Source organism: Lampetra fluviatilis, chromosome 54 (assembly GCF_964198595.1).
Source record: "Lampetra fluviatilis chromosome 54, kcLamFluv1.1, whole genome shotgun sequence".
NCBI lineage: Eukaryota > Metazoa > Chordata > Hyperoartia > Petromyzontiformes > Petromyzontidae > Lampetra > Lampetra fluviatilis.
In genome coordinates this window covers 1,844,770-1,866,942 of record NC_136328.1, presented here as the reverse complement: position 1 = coordinate 1,866,942, position 22,173 = coordinate 1,844,770, and the positions used below count along the sequence as shown (strand labels likewise).

At 50.8% G+C, this 22,173-nt stretch overlaps 1 protein-coding gene across 1 annotated transcript; it reads left to right on the top strand.

Moving 5' to 3' along the window:
* The first annotated feature begins 1,766 nt into the window (after positions 1-1,766).
* LOC144949591 (sal-like protein 1) lies at positions 1,767-21,112 on the top strand. The gene is made up of 3 exons (XM_078879545.1): positions 1,767-2,268; positions 13,562-16,860; positions 17,767-21,112. The coding sequence occupies exons 1-3, from the start codon at positions 2,190-2,192 to the stop codon at positions 18,538-18,540; spliced, it is 4,152 nt and encodes a 1,383-aa protein (XP_078735671.1). The 5' UTR covers positions 1,767-2,189; the 3' UTR covers positions 18,541-21,112.
* Positions 21,113-22,173: the final 1,061 nt, after the last annotated feature.

Sequence of the window (22,173 nt, the reverse complement as noted above, 5' to 3'; positions counted from 1 at the left end):
CCCTCATCCGGCTCCCCATTGGCTGGGGCCCCGAATGGCTAGGCCAATCACTCCTGATGACCTGTCGTGATGACGCATGGGCCATGGTCCCTATCTCAACCCTTATTGGCTACAAGCAGGACCGGCAAGCCAATCCCCACGTGAACCCTCTATGGCTGTTATTACAATAGTATTATCACAACATAATATATAAACTACAGTACAACGTTACAATGCACTCGTTCTATCATGCAGTAATGGATGCATATCCGGCGTTTTGAGACTGGTGGGTTACAGAGGGCCTGGCAGCAATGTGCATATTGTTGTACTCCTCTTCTATGCGCCCGTCGGTGGGTTCAATCCAGCAGTGAACTGACTGCGTACGTACACACCTAAGCTTATCGATGGTCTTAAGCCTGCCGTGGAAATTCCACCTTTCTGTGACAAGGATGCCCCCAGGACAACCAATGATCATGATATATACATGTATGTCTGCATGTTGAACTTCTTTCGCACCGTACGTAGCCATCCGTGCACATCGGAGGTGCGGGGGAAGGACAGCAAACGAAACACAAAAACAAATTCTGCACGGATTAATGGCAATCCCCCTGTCCGTCATACGCTATGGGTGTAATTACAACCACGTGTTCGCATTTACAACGTTTAATGCAATTAAGCTGATGGGCCATCATGCTAAGCAGTTATGAACATCTAATTGGCGATAGTTAAAAGGGCAGCCCTGCAATTCCTGGGCACGCCGCTGCTGGCGGATGCTTGACCACTAGAGGGAGCAATAGAAAGCCACTATCGAGCTTATTTGGCACAATATTCCACGCTATTAATACCACTGTTGTTGTTTACACAAGAAAACAACCTTCATTTATATTTACATAGCTTTAAATATATATTTTTAATAAGCATCCTTATTGAAGCAATCCGGTTTTCCTTCAACCGGAGATGACGCGCACACGCACACACGAGCGCGCGCGTAAAGCTCCGCACAGATAGATCCAATAATCCACTGTCGAATTGCCAACCAGTGCTTCCTGTGAACACGATCGCACAATACACGGGAGTGTACGTAACGAGGTGGGTGAGTGTGTGCATGTGTGTGTGTGAATTCATAACGAGATGGAGCAGCTTCATTACTCGTGCGCTTAATTATATTCCAGCCTCCGTTTAAACCGTGACCCGGTGCACCCCTCACGGTGACCTCAAATTCTGCACAGATTTTTGTTCCCTATTGAGTAGTGTAAGCTATATACCCACTACCTTCACCCCCTCTCCCTCTCTCCTCCTCTCGCACTCACCACCCCCATACCCCCTCCCTCCTCAACATCCCCTTCCCCCATTCCGCTCACCGCACCCATCCACATCATCCCCTCCGCTGATTCATGCAAGTATTTCTTCCACCCGCCCCCGAATTCTCTTTCTGTGTCTGTGCGTGAGAGGGACCCCCCTCCCTCTCCCCGCCCTTCACCATCCCCACCCTTCGCCATCCCCACCCATACCACCCATCACCACTCACCCACCCAACCCCACCCCGTCAAGCCAAGCCACCCATCTACCCAATCCACAACCCGAGCCACCCCTTACCAACTCCCACCGCGCGCGCGCGCTCTCGCTACACACACACACAAAACGGACGCGCTAATTGTTTAAGATCGAATAACTCGCATAATCTGGGGAGGGGGTGGGGTGGGGGGTATAACGTGTCCAATCGGAGCGCTAGGTAAAGCATGCATCATCATTACAGCCACCACGACCATCATCATCATCGCCACCACCACCGTTGCGAGATCATCGCATGCACGCGGTAGAATGTGCGTGGCTCACTCGGACAGCTCGTTTTTGCGAGCGCCCATTGGCAAGAGCCTCTTGTGTTTTCTCAAGGGGCTGTAGGTGTAGTCTTCGTGGGCTGTTTTGTATCCCCCCCCCTCCTCATCCTACTCCGACTCGCTGTTTGGGGGGGAACAAGAGAAACGTGGAGCAAGAACTACAAACAGTTACTGTGAAGATCGCTTTTTGTTGTGCGTCGCTGTTACCGGCTGCTGCTGCTGCCGCTAGCGAGCTGATCAGCGGCTTCCTAGCGGGGTCGGGCTATTGCTTGCTGCTGCTGGTGGTTGTGGTGGTGGTGCTGGTGGTTGTTGAAAGATAGAGAGAGGGGAGGGGGGGGAGAGCCGGTGTCTGCGGGACACCAGGCTGACGAAATGTCTCGGCGGAAACAGACGAAGCCTCAGCAGCACTTCGGCGAGAGCGGTGAAGGCGGACCCGACTCTTCGGAGAGCGGTGAGTGCGTTCGCGAGATGTCCCTCCGCTTCCTCTTCCCCCCCCGTCTCCTCGAACTTTTCATCGCGCTCATGGCTCACTTTTTGTTTGTTTGTTACGGGACCCCGTATCACCCTCCCGTCTGCCACGGTCCAATCCACTGCTGGATGAAGGCCTCTTCCGAGCCGCCGCCATCTCTCCACGTTCCTGTGACGATGTTTTTTTGTTGAATGATAATGACGAATAATTCAACCGAGCGCCGACTTTCATCGTTCCATCTCCATCCAGGGGGTTTTGACGGCCGGAACGGTTCCGGCTTGTGGAAGAGCCGCGCGCTCCGTTCGAGACCTCGTCCCGCAGGGCCCATCCGTCTGTGTCGTGTGTTTGTGTTTAAAGGGCCGCATTGCTGCATCCATAGTTACACTGCTATAGAGTGCGTACAAAGTTGCGTAGCAGTGCCTGCCCCCCCCCCCTCCACCGCTTGTTCGCACAGCCATCGACGGCTACGAACCTGCCCCCCCCCCCCCTAACCTCCTCCCCCCCCCGCCCCGTGATTATTCGCCGCCTGCGTTATGAAACCCAAGTTCGATTCCCGGCCACGGTTACATTGCCCGCACGGATAAATACGGTGCGAAGTTGCATACTCTTACTTGGGAGATGTTCGTATATTTAACGATAGTAATACTTGTGTAATGTTGCATGCTTGGTTCTTACTGTGAAGTCTCGCTCTATCTTCGTTGCACAGCCACATGATTTGGATGCGCGGAGTTGAATGTCTATTATCGACTAATGTAGTTGCATGTGGGTATGTTCGTTCGTGAATAGATTTGAGCACGCGAACGTAAATACTCACGCTATCGCACACACACACACGCGTTCATCGTTACATCAATTATTTAATAGTTACCATACAGTCGTAAGTTTACACGCACAGTTATGCGAATTTATCGCCTGCACGTAAATGCGTGCACGCGGTTAATGCGCACGCACACGATGCATAGCAACACTGCAATAACAGCGGTGATTCGCATGCGGCTGTTGGATAGCACGTGGAGTGTGCGCGCATGACGAGGACCTTCTCGAGAAACTTCACCACTCACTCGGCATGCAACGTCGTCCTTGTTAACGATGGGGACCGCCCGATCGGGGTGTTGCGAGACGTTTTGGTGTAATTCAATAAAACACAATTGAATAATCAGAGTAACGTTCAGCCCATTGGCGATCCACTGCTGGGGAGAAGGGAGGTCGTTTAAAGCCATACTTCACCACGCTGGTCAATAGGGGAGCGGAGGGGTGTGTGTGCTGATCGTTTTCCCCGCTCGTCTGTGGTTCCTGCTCGCTCATTCTGCGTCGTCCTCTCTCTGCGAGAGCGAGCGAACCGTGCGTGGCAGCGGTGCGTTACAGGTTGATGATAATGTTGTTGTCGTTGAAAGGCGGCCCAGAAACGGTTCGTGTATCACCTCGCCACCGATGTTCGTCGCAGTCGGGGAATCCAACGCAGTTCTCCCGGGTTCTTGGGAGCGCAGTGCGCTAACCACTGCGCCACCGCTCCGCCACACAATTGAACACGTGTAGCGAACGCACGGTTCGCGTCTTAACTGCAGTGTTGTAACGCGTCTTGAGATGCGGTGTCATTAAGATATGACTGTGCATTCCAAATGTTGTACAGTTTACTTGGTGTTTAAAACGATGATTGCCTTTTGTATCCCTGGGTAAAAAAAACGCTTTTAGAACTATATCCTATATCTTACAAAAACAGGCGTACGTTCCGTTCCGTACGTGTGCGCGCGCGCATTTATCCGCTATGATGGACGATGTACATGCATCAAGAATATGGAGACAACTCGTCACAAAGGAAATGGAACAAAAGACGAGGAAGCTTGGAGTAAAAAAAGAGGCGTAGACCACGAGGCGCTTTGGAATTGCCGAGGGAGAGAATGAGGAGCACGTGGGGAGCTGGGAGGGGAGGGGGTAGAACACGACGCAGGCCACTTGGTCACGTAATCATATCGCCTGTTGATACAACCAAATAACAACGGTGGGCTTGGACACAATGCATCGCTCGAAGGGTCCCGGGATGACGAGTTCGGGAGACTTCACGACCATGCCGAGATGTCGCCATGAAATCCGTTCGCGCGTCGTCGGGGCCGAGATGGATGGCGACGGCGGCGTGGGGATAGGAGGTGGAGGGAGGCTTTTCATCCAGCAGTGAATAGACCATGGCCGACTATGATGATGATGATGATGCTTCAGGCCTACAAACCCATGGAGGGGGGGGGGGGGGTTACGATGATATACAAAGCGGGCGTTGGCACTCAACTATATGAAGGGCGCAGCGCGTTAATAACAGCAACCACAATCAGTCGGTCATCGGTTGCGATTTGTGTTTTTGTTTACGCTTCCTGTAGAGGTTTGATTTCTATTTGAGACGATCATCAACATCAGCCATGGTCAACCCACTGCTGGAAGAAGGAATGCCCCAAAGCCGCCGCCACCTCTCGATAAACCTACAGCGCAAGAATCCACCTTGCACACGCGCTGATCCCACGCTCCATCTCCCCACTGGACGTCACCCTGGACGCGTTCCGTTGCCCCCCGGCTGCCGCTCCATCACCATTCTAGACCATGGCCTCCTGCTCAAGCCAACTCAACTTTGCTCAACAGTTCGATTGATGTCCCAGATCTGGGCACCTTCTCTAATCCACGCGTTCTTCCTCTTTGTCTCGCAATGCAAAATCCAAGAATGCATCTAAATCCGTGCTTTGAGCTCTTTCAAGTGTTAATTTAGTTTCGTGGAAGCTCAAGTTTTCTGTACCATATGCAACGGAGTGAAATTATGTTTAAAGGCAGTAGCTTCGCACCAACTAAATTCAAATGCCAGGATAACTTGATGAATTATTTTAGTTTCGTCTTTACGGGGTTTGCTTGTTTTTTAAAAGTATTTTTAAATTAAACTCCAGTGGTTGTCTGTTAAGCCATTCGCCACACTGACCAGCGTGGTGACGTATGGCCAAGCAAGCTACCACGACCCATCCAGCAGTTGATTGCCAACAGGGGGGGGGGGGGGATGCGCGTTATTTCGCTGCTGTTACAAATGAAAGTCGGGATGTAGCATCAGATCTCGTGGCGTGGTGGATTGCAAGCGACGTCGTAATTCACAGCCATCCTTGAATCCACTGCATACTGAAGGCCAACACCCCCAACTCACCGCGCATCTTGTCGGTGCCCACGGGAAATATTCGACCATACTTCATCACGCGGGCCATTCGTGTGTCACGAAAGTGCGTGATGCGTCGTAGAGCACTTTTGAGTGGTGGATTTGATTGTTCCTAAGTTGCTCCGACATTATGAATATTATAATATTATTGACCAGCATGGCGGGGGTGTGGGGGGGGGGGATACCCCCCCTTCAGCCCCCCCCGGTACCTTACCTACCGATGCCCAAGCACGTGGGCCCCCCACTGTGCGCGCTGCTGTAGCCGCGGTCATTGTAACGGTACGGATCCTAATCCGTAACAGCCACCCCAACGTGGGCCATCACCATTAACGTCACGAGCAGCAGGACGGATTGTCCCTTTTGTAAGTAGTGTGGTTCCCGCCATAGAAACGTGGAATTCTCACCACTGGCCTCGTGCGCGCTGTCACTCCCCGCTGTGTCCGACTTGTTCAGCTGGTGGTGTTTAGTCCAGGTGACTTGCGTGCGGAGAGTACACGGTACAGTCCCCGTTGTCGGAGTCGTCTTCAGGATGAAGGAGTTGAGGGGGGCGGGTCGCGGAGGTCGTTTGGCCATACTTCACCACGCTGGTCGGTGCGGGTTTGTTTAAAATTAATATTGGGGTGCGATGTTGTGATGTCGTGCCACGCTGGGTCGTCGTATAACGAAATTGTGCCCTAATGTACAGCTGCGTTGGGTCCATTTTAACAAAGACAATAGCGATCGTATAAAAATGATAATACATGACTTAAAGCTTTCGTGACTGCAGGGATTCATATTCTTTGGGTCTTTCGGTAAAGTCACGTAGATAGTTTATTTGTTATTTTCTTTGAACATATCTCCGTGACTTTACCGAAAGACCCAAATACTATAATAATAATAATACCCGACTTTGGTTATATAGGAAAGACTTAACCGAGTTTCAAGAATAATCTTCAGGAGAGGTTCTGCATTGCAATGTTTGGCCAACTCGTCCGCGATTTGTGAACAAAACTGGAAGAGTATCGGCGTCAAAACCCACCACACATGTGGGAGACGCCACCCAAACCTCATGATAGGGCCTGGATATTCAGGACGTGGTGTTTATCGCTTGCCCAGTTCAGAATCTATAAGCTAGATCTGGTATGTCCAGGGCAGTCTCCCATCTTAACACAGTATAGAACTAACCATGCTCGCCCTCCTAGCTCGGCTTGATAATTATTCATGCGATGAGATGGGGAGGCGCATTCGCAGGGTAAATCCGTTTAAAGCTAAAGGCATAAACCACACACATCTGTGTGTATCTGCTCTGTTCGAATATAAGCTACGCTAACCGTGTGCTGTGTTTACTGCAGTCCAAACGTGTACATAACATGCTTTTAAGACTACAATTCATTACTTCGTTATTTAATACAGGATAGAAGAGAAGAACGTGACTGCATGGGTCGCGTGTAATGTAAGCTACAATGGTGTACCGGATGGGATGGAAGGATATAAACATTTGCTACCTCGATATAATCGAGTCTATGCTTACATCTGAAAGGGCAAAACTTTACGAATTTGGGCTCTCCCAAAAATGACGACGAGAAGTGTTGATTGATAGGGCGGGCGGGGGGCCGGGGGGGGGGGATTTCGACCTTTTAAAAGTTCCACATTTGCTAAGCCCGCGTGCTAAACACCGTCGGTGAACCGAGTAATTTCCCTCCGGCCGAGTGCGACGCTGAAGCCGACAGAAAGCGGGCGAGGCCCGCTAATGGATGTGCACAACAACACTAGTCGGGTTTCTGCAGTGCTTGTAAGACGCAGTGGTGTGGCAGCGGGTAGCGGACTGCGCGTCTGTGAAAACCTGCGACTCGAGATCGAGCCCCAGTCCACAGCTTGCCATCACTGGGCGAGTGGTTTTTAAATATCTGAACCGGTCCCCGGGGTGACCCATTTCACCAAACCCACGCTGATCAGCGTGGTGAAGTATGGTCAAAAATGCCTTGGACCGGCATTGAATTTGAAGGCTTTCCAATCCAGCAGTGGATTGACGGCATAATGTTTTTTGTATTCATACAGTCGTATGTGTGTGTGTGTGTGTTCAATGGTTGTGTGTGTGTATATACACACAGCATAGCGTGCAATAACACTTTGTATTTATATTCTAACAAATTGAAAGGTTTGGTATAGTTAACTCATTAAACTAGTGTGTGCATACTTTAACTTTTCCTTTTGACCATACTTCATCGCGTTAGTCAAATGTGTATAATATAACTCGTGAGTTTTCGATATTGGATTTCATACATTTTAAGCACTAAAACCCTGTCCGATTTAATGGAATGTACACATTATAATTTTGTAGATATTGAACGTAATATCCAAAATAATAACCGTAAGGTTGGGATGATAACAGTGGTGCATATCTGCTGGATATGAATTAGACTCACGTCCACACGGCTATCACCAATGCTGAATGATATCTGAAACCAATCTTCCTCCAAACTTTACAATATTCAGAGTAGTGAAGTATGGTCATTCACCCCCCCCCCACAACCGACAGTCGATTGATGCAGATTTAATATCAACCACTGTTAAATATCTACAGTTCTAAAGAAGCGTTCAATTAGATATGGTGCTCGAGTACTCTTAAAAAGAAAAACATAACTGCTCAACGTGAAACCATGCATTGTAACTATATGAAAGTTTAATGTTATGTACATATACAATTATTATACATTAACGATTATTCCTCCTGTTTTAATACGAACTCGTTTCAGCGAAAGCTCTTACTGTGCCCAACTGGTGGCCTCTCCTACGTTGTCTTCAATAATGGAATGGTTTGGATTGATATGTAATATACGATATGTGTAATCGTAATCCATGTGCAAACTTATACTGAACACGATTACTACTCAAAGTAACAATTCGCGTCATTGTGTATAACACAAAAAAACAATGAAGAAGCGCGCGATGAGGCTATGGATTTATTTTTTAGTTCCGTATAACAAGACATGAAGTGTAGTATCGATCCTGGGACTCGCATAGCGCACAGATCGCGAGAGTCCTCCTCCCTGCCTGTAAACATCTGGGCAGGTCCACCGACATCGATTCAAGCGAAGCCTGCCTCTGCTGCTGCTGATGATGATGAGACGCTTAATGTCAAAACCGGTCCAGAGTTTTGCTTTTGAGTCTGGCAACGACGCTGCCGATATCGATGCACGCCCAGGAGGTCGCGTGTGGTGCGGCTGATGGCACGAGTAAGACATACTTGTACAGTCCCGTGTTTTCACGTGGAGACGACGGATTATTACAGTGTGTGTGTGTGAAGGCGACTTTGCTCATTTATTTTGTTAGCAGGCGACGTTTCGGGTAAAGGCCCTTCTTCATAGCGGCGTAAATCGGTATTACAGTACTCCGTCTCGCGCTGTTCGGTGCGAATTGGGAGAGGGAAGTTTGGGACCGGTTCAGACATCGCTCGCCACTGCTGTTAGCCGTGACTGGGAATCAACTCCAAGAGTTCTTCTTCTTGGTTCTTTCGGTAAAGTCACGTAGAAGGGAAATAATAAAATAATCAAAATAAAACATAACAAAATAATTCTCACGATGTTTCGGCCACAACGCAAGCAGCCGTCCTCAGGTGAAGAACAGGTATGTCGGACGCTGTCTTCCCGACAGACCTGTTCTTCACCTGAGGACGGCTGCTTGCGTTGTGGCCGAAACGTCGTGATAATTATTTTATTATGTTTTATTTTGATTATTTTATTATGTCCCTTCTACGTGACTTTACCGAAAGAACCAAGAAAATGAATCCCTGCAGTCACGAAAACTTTAAATCGAAACTCCAAGAGTGTTCGTGGCCAGCAACCGCTCACCCCCCCCCCCATATTGATATGTGCCATTGATTGTGACATCAATAACAGCATTGCACGCGACTGCTGTGTAATACTTTACCCCACTCCCTTGGCACCTGACCCAACCACGGATTCCCCCCCCCCCCCGTCCACTTCAACCCACAATGACCAGGGTTTGGCGCGAAGTATGGTTCAAACGCCTCCCACGCAGGGGCGGTGAGGATGAGGCATTCGTGGTGTTGTACACGGGGGGGGGGGGGCTGTGAAGTACTTGCAGGAATGACACCCGAAAGGAAGATGAGCATGGTGGTGGGCTGCTGCTGCACTTGAGGACTGTGTGTGTGCGTGCTGTGTGCGTGCTGTGTGTGCGTGCTGTGTGCGTGCTGTGTGCGTGCTGTGCGCGCTGTGTGTGTGTGCTGTGTGTGCGTGCTGTGTGCGTGCTGTGCGCGCTGTGTGTGCGTGCTGTGTGTGCGTGCTGTGTGTGCGTGCTGTGTGCGTGCTGTGCGCGCTGTGTGTGCGTGCTGTGTGCGTGCTGTGTGCGTGCTGTGTGCGTGCTGTGCGCGCTGTGTGTGCGTGCTGTGTGTGCGTGCTGTGTGCGTGCTGTGTGCGTGCTGTGTGCGTGGTGTGCGTGCTGTGTGCGTGCTGTGCGCGCTGTGTGTGCGTGCTGTGTGTGCGTGCTGTGTGTGCGTGCTGTGTGTGCGTGCTGTGTGCGCGCTGTGTGTGCGCGCTGTGTGTGCGTGCTGTGTGCGTGCTGTGTGCGTGCTGTGCGCGCTGTGTGTGCGTGCTGTGTGTGCGTGCTGTGTGTGCGTGCTGTGTGCGTGCTGTGTGCGTGCTGTGTGTGTGTGCTGTGCGTGCGCTGTGCGCGTGCTGTGTGCGGGAGCGGTTTCGCGCGCCGTGCTACGAACCCGGCGAGCCGAGTTCGATTCCCCGCTCACGGCCACCAGCACCGCTGACGATTTATAATTGAGCGGTGCAGCCGCACTCCCCCCTCGCTCCCCTAGGTCGACTCGGCGTCAAATGATTACCTGTGTGCGATGCGTGAACATCGCCGCTAGGGAGATGAAGGCGACCGGGCGAGGTGTCGGCCACCATAATCCCACCTCGTGTGCCGTGCCGGCCTTCATAAAAGTGCTCGCTTAGCAACACTTTGCCCCAAACGTATGCAAAGCCTGTGGGGGGGGGGGGGGTGTCTTTGTCTTTTGTTTATTTGTTGACTCGGCAAGTCCCATTGTTCATAAAAAAACTATAGAATGCAAAATCTTAAGTAGAAAAACCGGTCCCACACCTCCCCGGCCGACCCCGTTCACAGAATACGCAGCGCCACCCATCCCGATCTCGCGCTTAGTTTTTGTTTTAATAAGCCTCCAAGAAGCACGAGAGAGTCTAACAAATAAAAGTTGATGTTCCAAAGTCAAACAATACCGGTTTAACACGTAGCCTCTCGCGACCCATTATCCATAAACAATAATAATTTTCAGACCAAACAATAATTTTCAGACCTTTGGAAATCCGCTGCTGGATGAAGGCTGATCGGTACGGGGCAAGAAGTTGTGGCACGTAGTGGGATGCCCATGGTCGGGCTCGTAAATCCTCTTCACCACGGCCGCGGCCAGGAGTCGAACCCAGTTATCCGGGTTTGTAGCGTAGTGCGCGATCCGCGCCGTGTATCTGTCGGTCGTTGCGAGCGATTTGACCATACTTCACCGCGCTGGTCAGTGTGTGTTTGTGAAGGGGTCTAGGCGTGTGGGGGGGGGGGGGGGGGGATTAGGGCAGGGAGTTGCAGTATATCTCTGACGCTTTAGATTATCCACCGCGTGTCTTTAGCTGAAGCTGTGGGTGCATTTCTTCTAAATGGCGAGTTTGTAGAAACAACGGTGTCATCTATTATCAACAAGTGGTCATCGTCACGCCGATTGTCCTTGCCTGCCGCCATCGTCAGCGGCCATGTTCGCTCCACTGCTGGATGGAGGAGGCTTCCCCTATCATGCCGTCGCCATCCTCGCGGGCTCTTGTGATGCCCCTCCATGTGAATGATCTTGGACGGTCGCGCTCTCTCCGTGGGGGTCATCCCTGGCTCACGGATGCGTTCCTTCCCATTCTTCCACTCTCCATCCTGACCACCGGCCATCGTGTGTTGTCCCCCCCGCTCCGATTTTAGCACGGTTGGTTAAGTACGGTGCGAAAGAAGTTCAACGTACGTACATCCCTGCTGGCCACGTGGTGTTTCTGGCCCAAAGCTTGCTTACTTTAATAAACAACTAAAATGTAACTTGCCACATTCGTTAATAACACTGGCCATAAAAGAAAAAAAATACATAGTCAAATACGTAATCGGAGACGTTTTGTGAATGACTGGACCTTATCCATATCTTTACTAAAGGTAGGAGACTGCACGTAACACCATTTGGGCCTGGTGAGAATAATTTTGTTTTACTATTTTCTGATAAAAAAAATGTAAATAGGCATATGAGTTACCTAGCAGCAGCCATTGTATGTTGAACTTCTTTTGCACTGTACGTAGCCAACATAACTGATTCGGAGGTGCTTTGCTAAATGCAGCAGCAGTATCGGTGTGATGTGTTAATTCTTACTAATCATAAAGGGGGTCTTGGCTTTGTCTGCGTTCTCTGATCTACATGTTTTTCCAATCTTCTGATCCTCTGGTTCTGTTGATCTCTTCACGTGTCCCAACAATGCCTTTTCGTTCGATTTGCATTGCTTAATCGCATCTCGTCATGGCATAATTTTACCATTCTTAATAAGTATGATTAAGTAAATATACCCTAATGTAATGTAACCGCTGACCTATGTCAAAAGGTAAAAAAAACACTCGAGCGGTAGCCTTTGAATTGAATACACTTTTAATTTTGATCTAAATTTTCAATAAGTTTCATTTTAAATAATTTGAAATGACATTTTTTACAAGGTTAGGCCAACTGAGCTTATATAGTCACATGATAGCTCAACAAAGTGACTTATCACGTGGACATTTATCGCAGCCAAACACACTAAACTTTTTTTTTTTAATGCGGAGGAGAAAACCGGTGCACCCGGAGAAAAATCCACGCGACCACGGAGAGAACGAACAAATTTCAAATCTACATGCGTCAGGGTCGGGATCGAACCCACAACCTCCTGTGTACCAGGCGAGAGCGTTAACATCTCGGGTGGCCTGTGCATGCAGTATGCATATGATACCTTCTCGTTAAGCTATTACAGTAACGGTACTTCACCTGTGGGCCTGCCCCTTGTTGACTGCAGTGTCATTCTTGTATCCAGCCCTTTATCAATCCACTTTCTGGATGCAGGCCTCCCCTATGCCGTGTCGGTCATTGAGCTTGTTGAGCATACTTCACCACCCTGGTCACTGCGGTTTAAGTCGTATCTGAACTGATCCTAGGGGCGGTGGTAGCATCACTCAGCATTTACCCGTGGCCTGGAATCGAACTCCGATTGCCAGGTTCATGTAGCCCGGTGCCACTTAACCACACTGCTGGCTCTGTTTTGATGGCCTCATCATGCTTCCTCTACAACCAGGCATGGGCAGGACCTCATCCAGCAGTGGATTGGCCAATGCCTGTAAATAATACCAGTTTCTATATGTAATGTGTGATTTTACTTTTTTTGTGATTTTGGTGGTTGGCCTGTAGAGGTTTTGAAATGAAAAGTTGTTTTCTCAACAATTGCTGTTATTTTAGTGGGGACACTGTATATTTTCCTCGATGTGATTTTAATATCTGGGAATTTTAAGAAACTATTGAATGCTTATAACCAATACTGGTGATACAATCCACATACACAGTACAGCATATGCATAATCACCAACAGTAGGTGATTCATAAATACATTTTTCAGGAATGGATAAAGAATTTGACCATATTGCATGAATAATAATTATTTAGCATATTTGCTCTTTGAACTATACTCCAACAGCATGATACTTTTACAGTTGTATGGTCGGCAGAGGTGTGGACTCGAGTCATGTGACTTGGACTCGAGTCAGACTCGAGTCATGAATTTGATGACTTGCGACTCGACTTGGACTTGCATAACAATGACTTTGTCCCACCTATGAGATGTGGACTCGAGTCATGTGACTTGGACTCGAGTCAGACTCGAGTCATGAATTTGATGACTTGCGACTCGACTTGGACTTGCATAACAATGACTTTGTCCCACCTCTGATGGTCGGGGAATCTTTATGGCGTCCGCTGCGACGAGGTCACGCTTGCTCACGAGCCTCTCGCTTCTGCACCCCCCCCCGCCCCCTGTCTCTTGTCCCCCACAGCTTGCTCCTCGGCGCTGAACCAGAGCGGCGGCGATGGCGGCAGCGACAAGAGCAGTCCGCGGGCGCACGTCTGCGACAGCTGCTGCGGCCAGTTCCCCACGGTGGCCGCCCTCGGCCAGCACATGGAGAGCTGCGGCAAGGCCCCCGCTGTTTTCATCGTCGAGGAGAGTGACAAAGTCCCACCGGACGACGGGAGCCCAGGCAACGGAATCGGAGTCCTCCGGGAAGGATTCCCGGTTGCCGTCGCCGTCGCCGTCCCCAACGGCGACGGCAAAACCAAAGCGCCGCATTTCCCCAACGACTCGCCGCCGCCCCTTGAAGGCAGCAAGCGCTTCAGGGCAGACTCCAGCGGCTCTGTGGGAGGCCACGCCGTGACGTCGTCGTCGAGTGGCGGCGGCGGTGGCAAAGGGAAGGTGAATGGATACTCTTCGTCCGAGGCGCTTGAGGTGGGACGCTCTGAGAAGGCGGCGGCAGCAGGCGGTAACAAGGTGGCCATGTCTGGTGCGGCAGCGAGCTTGCCATTCATCGTGGAGCAGCTCGTGTCCCTGCACCAGCAGCAGATGAACCAGCTCCACCTCATCGAGCAGATACGGAGCCAGGTGACGCTCATGGTGGCGGCTTCGTCCGCGGCCGCCGCGGCTGCGGCCGCGTCCATCCCAATGCGCCTCAACCACGCGGCGAAGATGACTACGACGATGGCGCCGCTGGGACGACCGCAGCCGATCCACGTCGCCACGTCCAGCGTCTCCGCGGCGACCAATTACATTCAGGGTGGCAGCCTCGTGAGTGCTATGAGCTCGCCGGGCATCCTTCCATCGTTCGGAACCATGACCACTTCGTCCCCCGGCCTGGTGTACCCCATCTTGACGAGGCTGCCCCACGGCGTCGTGCCCTTCCAGAGCCAGCACGGCGAGCCGGCGCTGTCCCACGGCAGTCGCCACCGTAGGAACCGGCACCTGTCGGAACGCAAGGCCGGCGGGGAGGAGGTGTCGGCGGCGGCGGCGTCGTCGGCGGCCATGGCGGCGGTGAGCTTCATAAAAAACAAATGCCGCTACTGTGGGAAGGTGTTCGGCAGCGACAGCGCCCTGCAGATCCACCTGCGCTCACACACAGGCGAGCGCCCCTTCAAGTGCAACATCTGCGGCAGCCGCTTCACCACGCGCGGCAACCTCAAGGTGCACTTCCAGCGTCACAAGGAGCAGTACCCCGACATCTCCATGAACCCGCACCCCGTCGCCGAGCACTTGGACAACGTAGTGACCAAGTCGGGGCTTCCCTACGGCATGAGCATCTCGGCTGAGGAGTCGGCGGCGGTCCGCGAGAACGACAAGATCGCCTACCCGCCCCTTAAGCCGAGCGACGATGGCGCCTTCGGCATCGGCGGCATCGGCGGCGGTGACAAGCTGTCGTCGGTGAAGGTCGAGCGGGGCATGGGCCAGGGCGGCCGCGACGACGAAACGGCGGTCAGCTTCGCGACGTCCACCAACTACATGTTCTACAACAAGATGAACTCGCTGAGCAACTCGGAGGCCTCGGCACACGTGAGTCGCGCCAACTTCGAGGAGCGGCTGCGGAGCGACTTCTCGTACGGCAGCGGCGGTGGCGGCTTTCCGGACCCCAGGCGGCGCTCAGAGACGTCCAAGCTGGAGCAGCTGGTGCAGAGCCTCGAAGAGCGGGGCCTGCCCGGTGGCTCCGCCGGCGCTCCCGGCGACGACGGAGCGGGGGTCGGCGCCGTGCCCAACCAGTGCGGCGTGTGCCATCGCGTGCTGAGCTGCCCGAGCGCGCTCAAGGTGCACATGCGCACGCACACGGGCGAGCGGCCGCACAAGTGCAAGGTGTGTGGCCGGGCCTATACCACCAAGGCCAACTTGGTGCTGCACTACGCGGTGCACCGGGGCAAGCCGGCCGTGCGCGCGCTCCACTCGTGCCCCATCTGCCAGAAGCAGTTCACCAACGCCATGGTGCTGCAGCAGCACATCCGCATGCACATGGGCGGGCAGATCGGCGGCAGCGGCAACGAGAGCGAGGGGGGGCCGCCGTCCGCCCCGGGCTACGCCACTGCAGTGGCTTCCCCCGAAGCGGTCGAGACGACGAGGGTGGTGGCGGCGGCGGCGGCTCCGGCGGAGGATGAGGAAGAAACGGGCGATCGCTACGCCGGCGAGCGGAACAGACCGGCGGAGGAGGCCGCGAGCTACTTGAGCGGCGACAACATGGAAACTGCTGAGGGGGGATCTGCCGACGGCGAGAATCGCGACGCGGATGACGACGAGGAGGAATTTGCCGACGCGAGGGACACCAGTTTCACGGAGGGAGCCACGGAACCCGGGCCCAGCTTCAGCCAAGGGCCGTCTCCGCCCGGCTCCGTGTCATCCGACGCATCCACCGGGAAGAAGCCCAAGTCGGGCCTGTTGAATTTCAGCCAGGAAAGCTTCAACGGCATCACCGAGGGCGACGCCTCCAGCCAGGATGGCACGCTGAGCTTCAAATATGGGGAGTTCTCGCGCATGGACTTCAGCCCTGCGCCGTCCAGCGCTGCCTCCCTGTCCAACGGCAGCACCAACGACCACCGGCTGAAGCTGCTTGCCCTGGTGGGCCTCGGCGAGGGCTTCAACCCCATCAAGACAGAGTCCAACGCGGAGGGGAGCAACGATGGCATGGCGGACCAGAGCCAGGAGAATGGCTCCTTTCGCTCGTTCTCGCCCTACGATCAGAGCAAGGGCAAGGCCACCACCTGCGACATCTGCGGCAAGCGGTTCCCATACCAGAGCGCCCTTGACATTCACTACAGGAGCCACACCAAGGTGCGGCCGTTCATCTGCCCCATCTGCAACCGTGGCTGCACCACTAAGAGCAACCTCAAGCAGCACATCCTGACCCACCGCAAGGGGTACTCGGCAGAATTTCTCGGTCAGAGCTTGGAAGAGAGTGTCGGCTCTGGCACGGGCCTCGTGGCTCGGGCCCTGTCGCTTCCTGGCGACGCCGTCAACGGCTTCAAGCAGGAGCCGCCGTCCGTCGCTCCGCCGTCCGAGGGCGAATCGCCTTCGCCCGGCCAGGCGCTGGGCCTAGGCCTCGGGATGGGCCTGCCGCGAGGTTTCCTGCAGAGCCTCGTGTCGCCGCGGTCGTCCTCCACGCCACCGTTCACGAGCCGCCGCTCGAGCAAGCAGCACAACTGCCCGGTGTGCGGCAAGAACTACTCGTCGGCGAGCGCCCTGCAGATCCACTCGCGCACGCACACCGGCGAGAAGCCGTACGCCTGTTCCGTGTGTGGCCGGGCGTTCACCACCAAGGGGAACCTCAAGGTGCCGATTATTTATTTTACCGCGCTTTGCAATTAAGGCTGAAAGCCTTTAATGCGTTGTCTGTCCGTCTCTCTGGGTGTCCTACCTTCTGTCGGTAAACATGGAATTCATGTCTGTCTGTAACATGATGATTCTCCCCCCCCCCCCCCCCCCCATCGTATTGTAATGATGATCCCATGCGAATGAAAAATTAGATTTTACTTTCCCAACAGTTGCGTAATACATGCAAAAGCGTCCGAAAAATTGGAAATGTGCAAACGCTTTTTGGCTTCTGCTTCCATCCTGCTAATTTAAATACTTCCGTGGACAAATGGCATTGAATAATCCATGCGTGTGCACGTTTTTTTGGAAGCTTTGATTTAACAATGGCACATTCTTATCTTATTAGATGAAGGACAAATATATACCCTGCCCACACAGTGTTGCTTTCTCATGTCAGTGTTTTTTAGTTGGTTTTCAGCTTAGTAAAGTCAAAGTACAGCTTGGTAAAGTAAGATCAAGCCTTTAAACATGTTTTCCTCCTCGCATACCATTTATTTATCGATTGCTGGTTAAAGGCGTCCAAGCCTTTTCCTTGGAGGCCCAGGACTGGTTCAGATAATCGTCACTGGTGTTGGCTGTGAGCGGGAATCGAACCAGGGTCACCGGGTTCATAGTGCAGCATAGCGCTAACCGCTACACTATCGCTTTGTAAGGACAGTCTCGTATTTCCATGCATTGTGGCTCCGGAAAGATAAAAAATGGCTCTTGTTATTTTGGTTGCCCCCCCCCCGCTCTCTAAATGCTCGCTGCGAACAGCACTTGCCCTAAGCTCTGTTAAGGCTATATGGAGGAGACCTTTTGTTTTAAATGTACCTAATAAGGCAATTGCCGATGTTCTCCCGTTGCCCATTGTACCACCGTCAGGTGCACATGACGACGCACATGTGGAACAGCGTCCCCGTGCGCCGCGGACGCCGCCTCTCCGCGGAGCTGCACCCTTGCTTGCTCGACTCCGCCGTGCCACCGCCGTCGTCGTCCGACGCCTCCGACTCCAACGCGGCGACCGGGGAAGACGGCGTCGCCGGCAGCAGCAACGCCGACGGTGGCGGCGGTTCAATCGTCGTGAAGCACCCGCCGCCGCCGCCTCCGCCACCGCCTCCCCATCACCTGGGCCACTTCCCTCCCGACGTGTTCTCCGCTGGGCCCCATGCGTCAGGCCACCGGTCTGGGTCCGACCCGAATTTCTGGATCCAGTACGCGGCGCTGCTCGCCAACGGGTTGGCCGTGCCGCCGCCGCCGCTGCTGCCGCCGCCGCCGCCACCGCAGCCGCAGCCGCTACTGCCGCCTTCTCTGCCCATGTCATCGGCGATGGTGGGAGCCGTGCCGGCGGTTGGGGGAGGTGGAGGAGTGGCAGGTGCTAGTGCTGGTGGTGGAGGAGGTGGTGGAGTCGGCATTGGCCTTGGTGGTGGCAGCAGCTGTGGTAGTAGTAGCAGCGGTAGTAGCGGTAGTGCCAAGGTGAACGAGATTTCGGTGATCCAGAACGTGGCTGTGCCCGGCACGCCGCCGAGATTTGGCGGAGGCGTCGGTGGCGAGGGAGACGAGCACGAGGAGGCAGCGGCGATGGAGCGGATGGTGAGCGAGGGAGAAGCGGCGCACCGATACGCGCGCTTCATGGATGCCGACAAGGAGCTGGCCTAGTGCCCTTCGTGCCATTTTGATATGGCGATGGCTTTGGAATCTTTGTTGATTGCGATGATGATAGTGGTTGGGTTCATCGATAATGGTGGTGATGACGATATAGTAGTTCATGGCTGTGGATTCATTCATGATGGCGATGATGATCAAGATGATGGTTGTGGCTTGATTGATAACGGCGATAATGATACATTAACTGGTGATGGCTGTGAATTCATTGGTGTTGATGGTGATGATGATGGCTGTGCATTCATCGATAACGGCGATCATGGTGGGTCACGTTCATAGCTGTGGACTCATCGCGTCGACCGTGTTATTAGTCGTTGGATACTTGATGCCCTGGACTTAAAAGTTGGGCTGGTGCTGTCCCGTGTTAGATCTCTTGACTCTTGCATTAAAAACGCAGCACCCAGGTCAAGTTTCTTTCTTTCTTTGAAACAAAGTATTTTTTCCAGCAACTGATGTATGCCTTGAAGTAATAACGTCGTACATTTTTATTTTTTACACTTGACGAAGAGTAGCGTCAAGCGAAAAGAAAGAATTGTCTGTCACTAAACGGGGAAGAAGAGAAAAAATGGTTGGATTATCTTTTTAAACATATGTTCCAGCTGCTTAAACCTCTACGCCATGGAACTGTCCTACACGCGTAAGTAAATAAGTAGAAAATAATAACGGGCGAGGGAATGTTTTCTGCATGCCCTGAATTGTTTGAAAGGTTGGGAATTGATGTGAATGCTATCGTCACATTTGAACGGCGACCATGTTGTTTTATTTTGGCACGTGGCGGGCCTGCACAAAGCGTATTAATACAAAAAAGAGTGAGAACTAAAAGTTTAAAGTTTACGTTTCTAAAATACCACTGGTCGGTCGTGTTATTTTGATTAGCTTTTATATATTTGCAAGCGATGTGAATTATTCCGTTTTGCCCAGAGGTCCCGCTTCTAAGTTTTAAAAGGCCGAACGACATAATAGAGTGAACAAATGATTATTTTAAGGCCGTGAAATGTTTTGACGTGTTTTTAAAATGAATTTGTGAAAGTCCGCCGAAAAGTTGTACGTTTTACGACGGACCACAGCGATAGCATTTGGCTTTTCTGTTGGGATTTATGCATCGGCCTTATTGGTTGCGGCTGCCCAGTTTTAACCGTACGGCACGCAAGTTCAGATCCCTATAACCGCTGACTTTTCAAGTCGTTTGTGGTGCTAGAATCAATGTTATAGGAGCTGTACAAAATTTGGCAATGCCGTTATTAAAAAAAAACGTCATCAAATTGTTTCCGTATAAGATAATACCCGAGTGAAGTAAACTTAAAATAATTAGCATTGCTATATATTTCTTCAAATGGACCAAAATGTCTAAGAGTGTGTGACCATTGCATACTTTGTGGCAATTTGTGCACGTAGTGGGCTTGTATATAATGTAATATGTTTACACGCGGAGGTGACGTAACAACACTTGGCAGTTTTAATAAACATGTTTTTAGACGGTAGTTTTTTCAGGTTAGTGATTTACGCGTACATTTACACAACAAAATAAGCTCTCGTGACCTTTTTTATATATCAATATGAAAAAAAAATCGAATGTTTTTTACCCCCCCCCCCCCCCCTCTTTACGTTTTTGTTGATGCATAGACGTAGAAGGCGGCAGCGTTAACCTGCGAGCTGTCTTTTTAATTCGCGTACTGTTTTATTTATTACTGCGTTTATCGTAGACTTGTTTTTTAGTAACGTTACTTTTCAGGCATAGGTGGGGCGGTTGTGACGATGGGGGAGGGGGGGAGCCTCGCCTATTGCAAACTGTATTTAAAAATATATATTCACTCAGGATAAGCTCATGGATGATGGAGTAAATTAAGTTGCTTTTTGTGAATCTGTTGAAAAGTGGAATGTAGGTGGGTACCACATTGTTCACTTTGTCGTGTTTTCACTTTTCATATATAACAGGTCGTGTTAACGGAATACCAAAAAAAAGTTTTTGTTTTTTTAACCCCGTAAAGTGCTTGATGTCACATTTAGAAACCCACAATGAGACTGAAGTGATTGTGAAACATTTGATACATTTAGTTTACAACCGAGTGCCTTCTTTGCTACTGATGAACATACTACTCGCTCTACCTCAGTGCCTTGTAAATATATATGCTTGAATCTTTGTTTGGTTAAAGTTGTTTTTTGTTGATAATCAGTCGTATAAAACACATTTTACAGCTTTTGTTAACTAATTAAAATATTTCTGGCCTGGTCTGCCTTAGTCTCGATGGTTATTCAGGAGGAGGCCTTTGTGAAACAATGACATGCTACGATTTTTGGAAGTATAAAACATCCTCTCTTGAACTAAGTATTAATTATAGCTGCTTTACTACTACAGTGGCAATATTTTTCCAACGTTTTTTGAAAGGGGGAAAAAAAGTACTGTAATATTTATCAACCAATACCTCAATGTATTTACTGAATGTACGTAGAAGAGGAGAAAACTGGAATGTCAAATAAAATCAGGTTTGTTTTTGTATTGTTTAAAAAAAATGTTGACATCTTTTTATACGGTTCGTGAAGTGATGTTTTGGGTACGGGGGGCATATTTAGATAAGTTACGACTTAAGGGGGGGGGGGCTATTTTTGGACAACAACGATGAGAAGTTTGTGGCAAGGGGGTGGATTTTCTCATCATAATTCTGATCGAAAAATGCATTTCTGTATTTGTAACAGGTCCGGGAGACATTCTTGAAGTGCCGTTGTTCAAACGTCTGGAAAAAAAACACATGTGCCTGGTTTGTCGAAAGATGCAGTGAGGGGAAATGCGGTGAAATAAATGTGTTCATGAATCACAGCTCGACTTCGCTTGTCTGCTCTTGTATGTGCATCGTCTGAGGGTGACATTGCCCCAAGATCATCCGTCTCTTGCGTCACCAGTTCTATAAACTTCTTTCACACCGTACGTAGCCAATCGTGGTAATCGGAGGTGTGTGGGGGACGACGACGAACTAAACACAAAAAGTGAAATTAAAATTAATATAAATAAAATATTAATTTTAATTTAATTTTTTACTTACGTGACTTTATCGAAAAAAATATGAGTGAATCCTTGCAGTCACGAAAGCTTCAAATCTAGAAATAAACACAAAAAGCAGTTCTAAAGAAATGAGTTGTCAACCTATATTATTTAGAGGTGCATCGCTTCGGTGGCTTTCTAATATCGCACGGAAGAACGTTCCAGACGACCGCAGAAGCGCATCTGAAAGCGCGCGGTGCGGTGAGACAGTCTTTGTGTGATGGCTTTGTTCGTGCAAAATGATCGTTATAAGAAGCCTGAAAATGCCATCGCTTGATGTACAACCTCCGCTAGTTTTTTGACAAGGTTAAGCCGAGTTGGTTAGCAGTGACATTTACATCGATGTATTGATGTGGAATGTAACTCGTCCTTTTGTTCAATGCGTGTGTCTTAATTCGGTACATGCGAGTTGATGCTTATTCGGAGTGCGTAGACGTCTGTGGGAACCTGAATACCGTGAAAAATTATGAGTAATCCCCTTGATGCATTCGTGAGATAATCACTTAAGATAATTACGTTGTAAATCATTAAACGTGTGGTTTAATCTGCATTTAAGAAGGGTGTGGTCTTAATGAGATGTACGTTTTCTT

Excerpts from the sequence above, each read along its gene's own strand:
- LOC144949591 (XM_078879545.1), top strand. The coding sequence starts at position 2,190 with ATGTCTCGGCGGAAACAGACGAAGCCTCAGCAGCACTTCGGCGAGAGC. Across the intron at positions 2,269-13,561 it reads ACCCGACTCTTCGGAGAGCG|CTTGCTCCTCGGCGCTGAAC; the intron begins GTGAGTGCGTTC and ends TGTCCCCCACAG. Across the intron at positions 16,861-17,766 it reads CCACCAAGGGGAACCTCAAG|GTGCACATGACGACGCACAT; the intron begins GTGCCGATTATT and ends TACCACCGTCAG.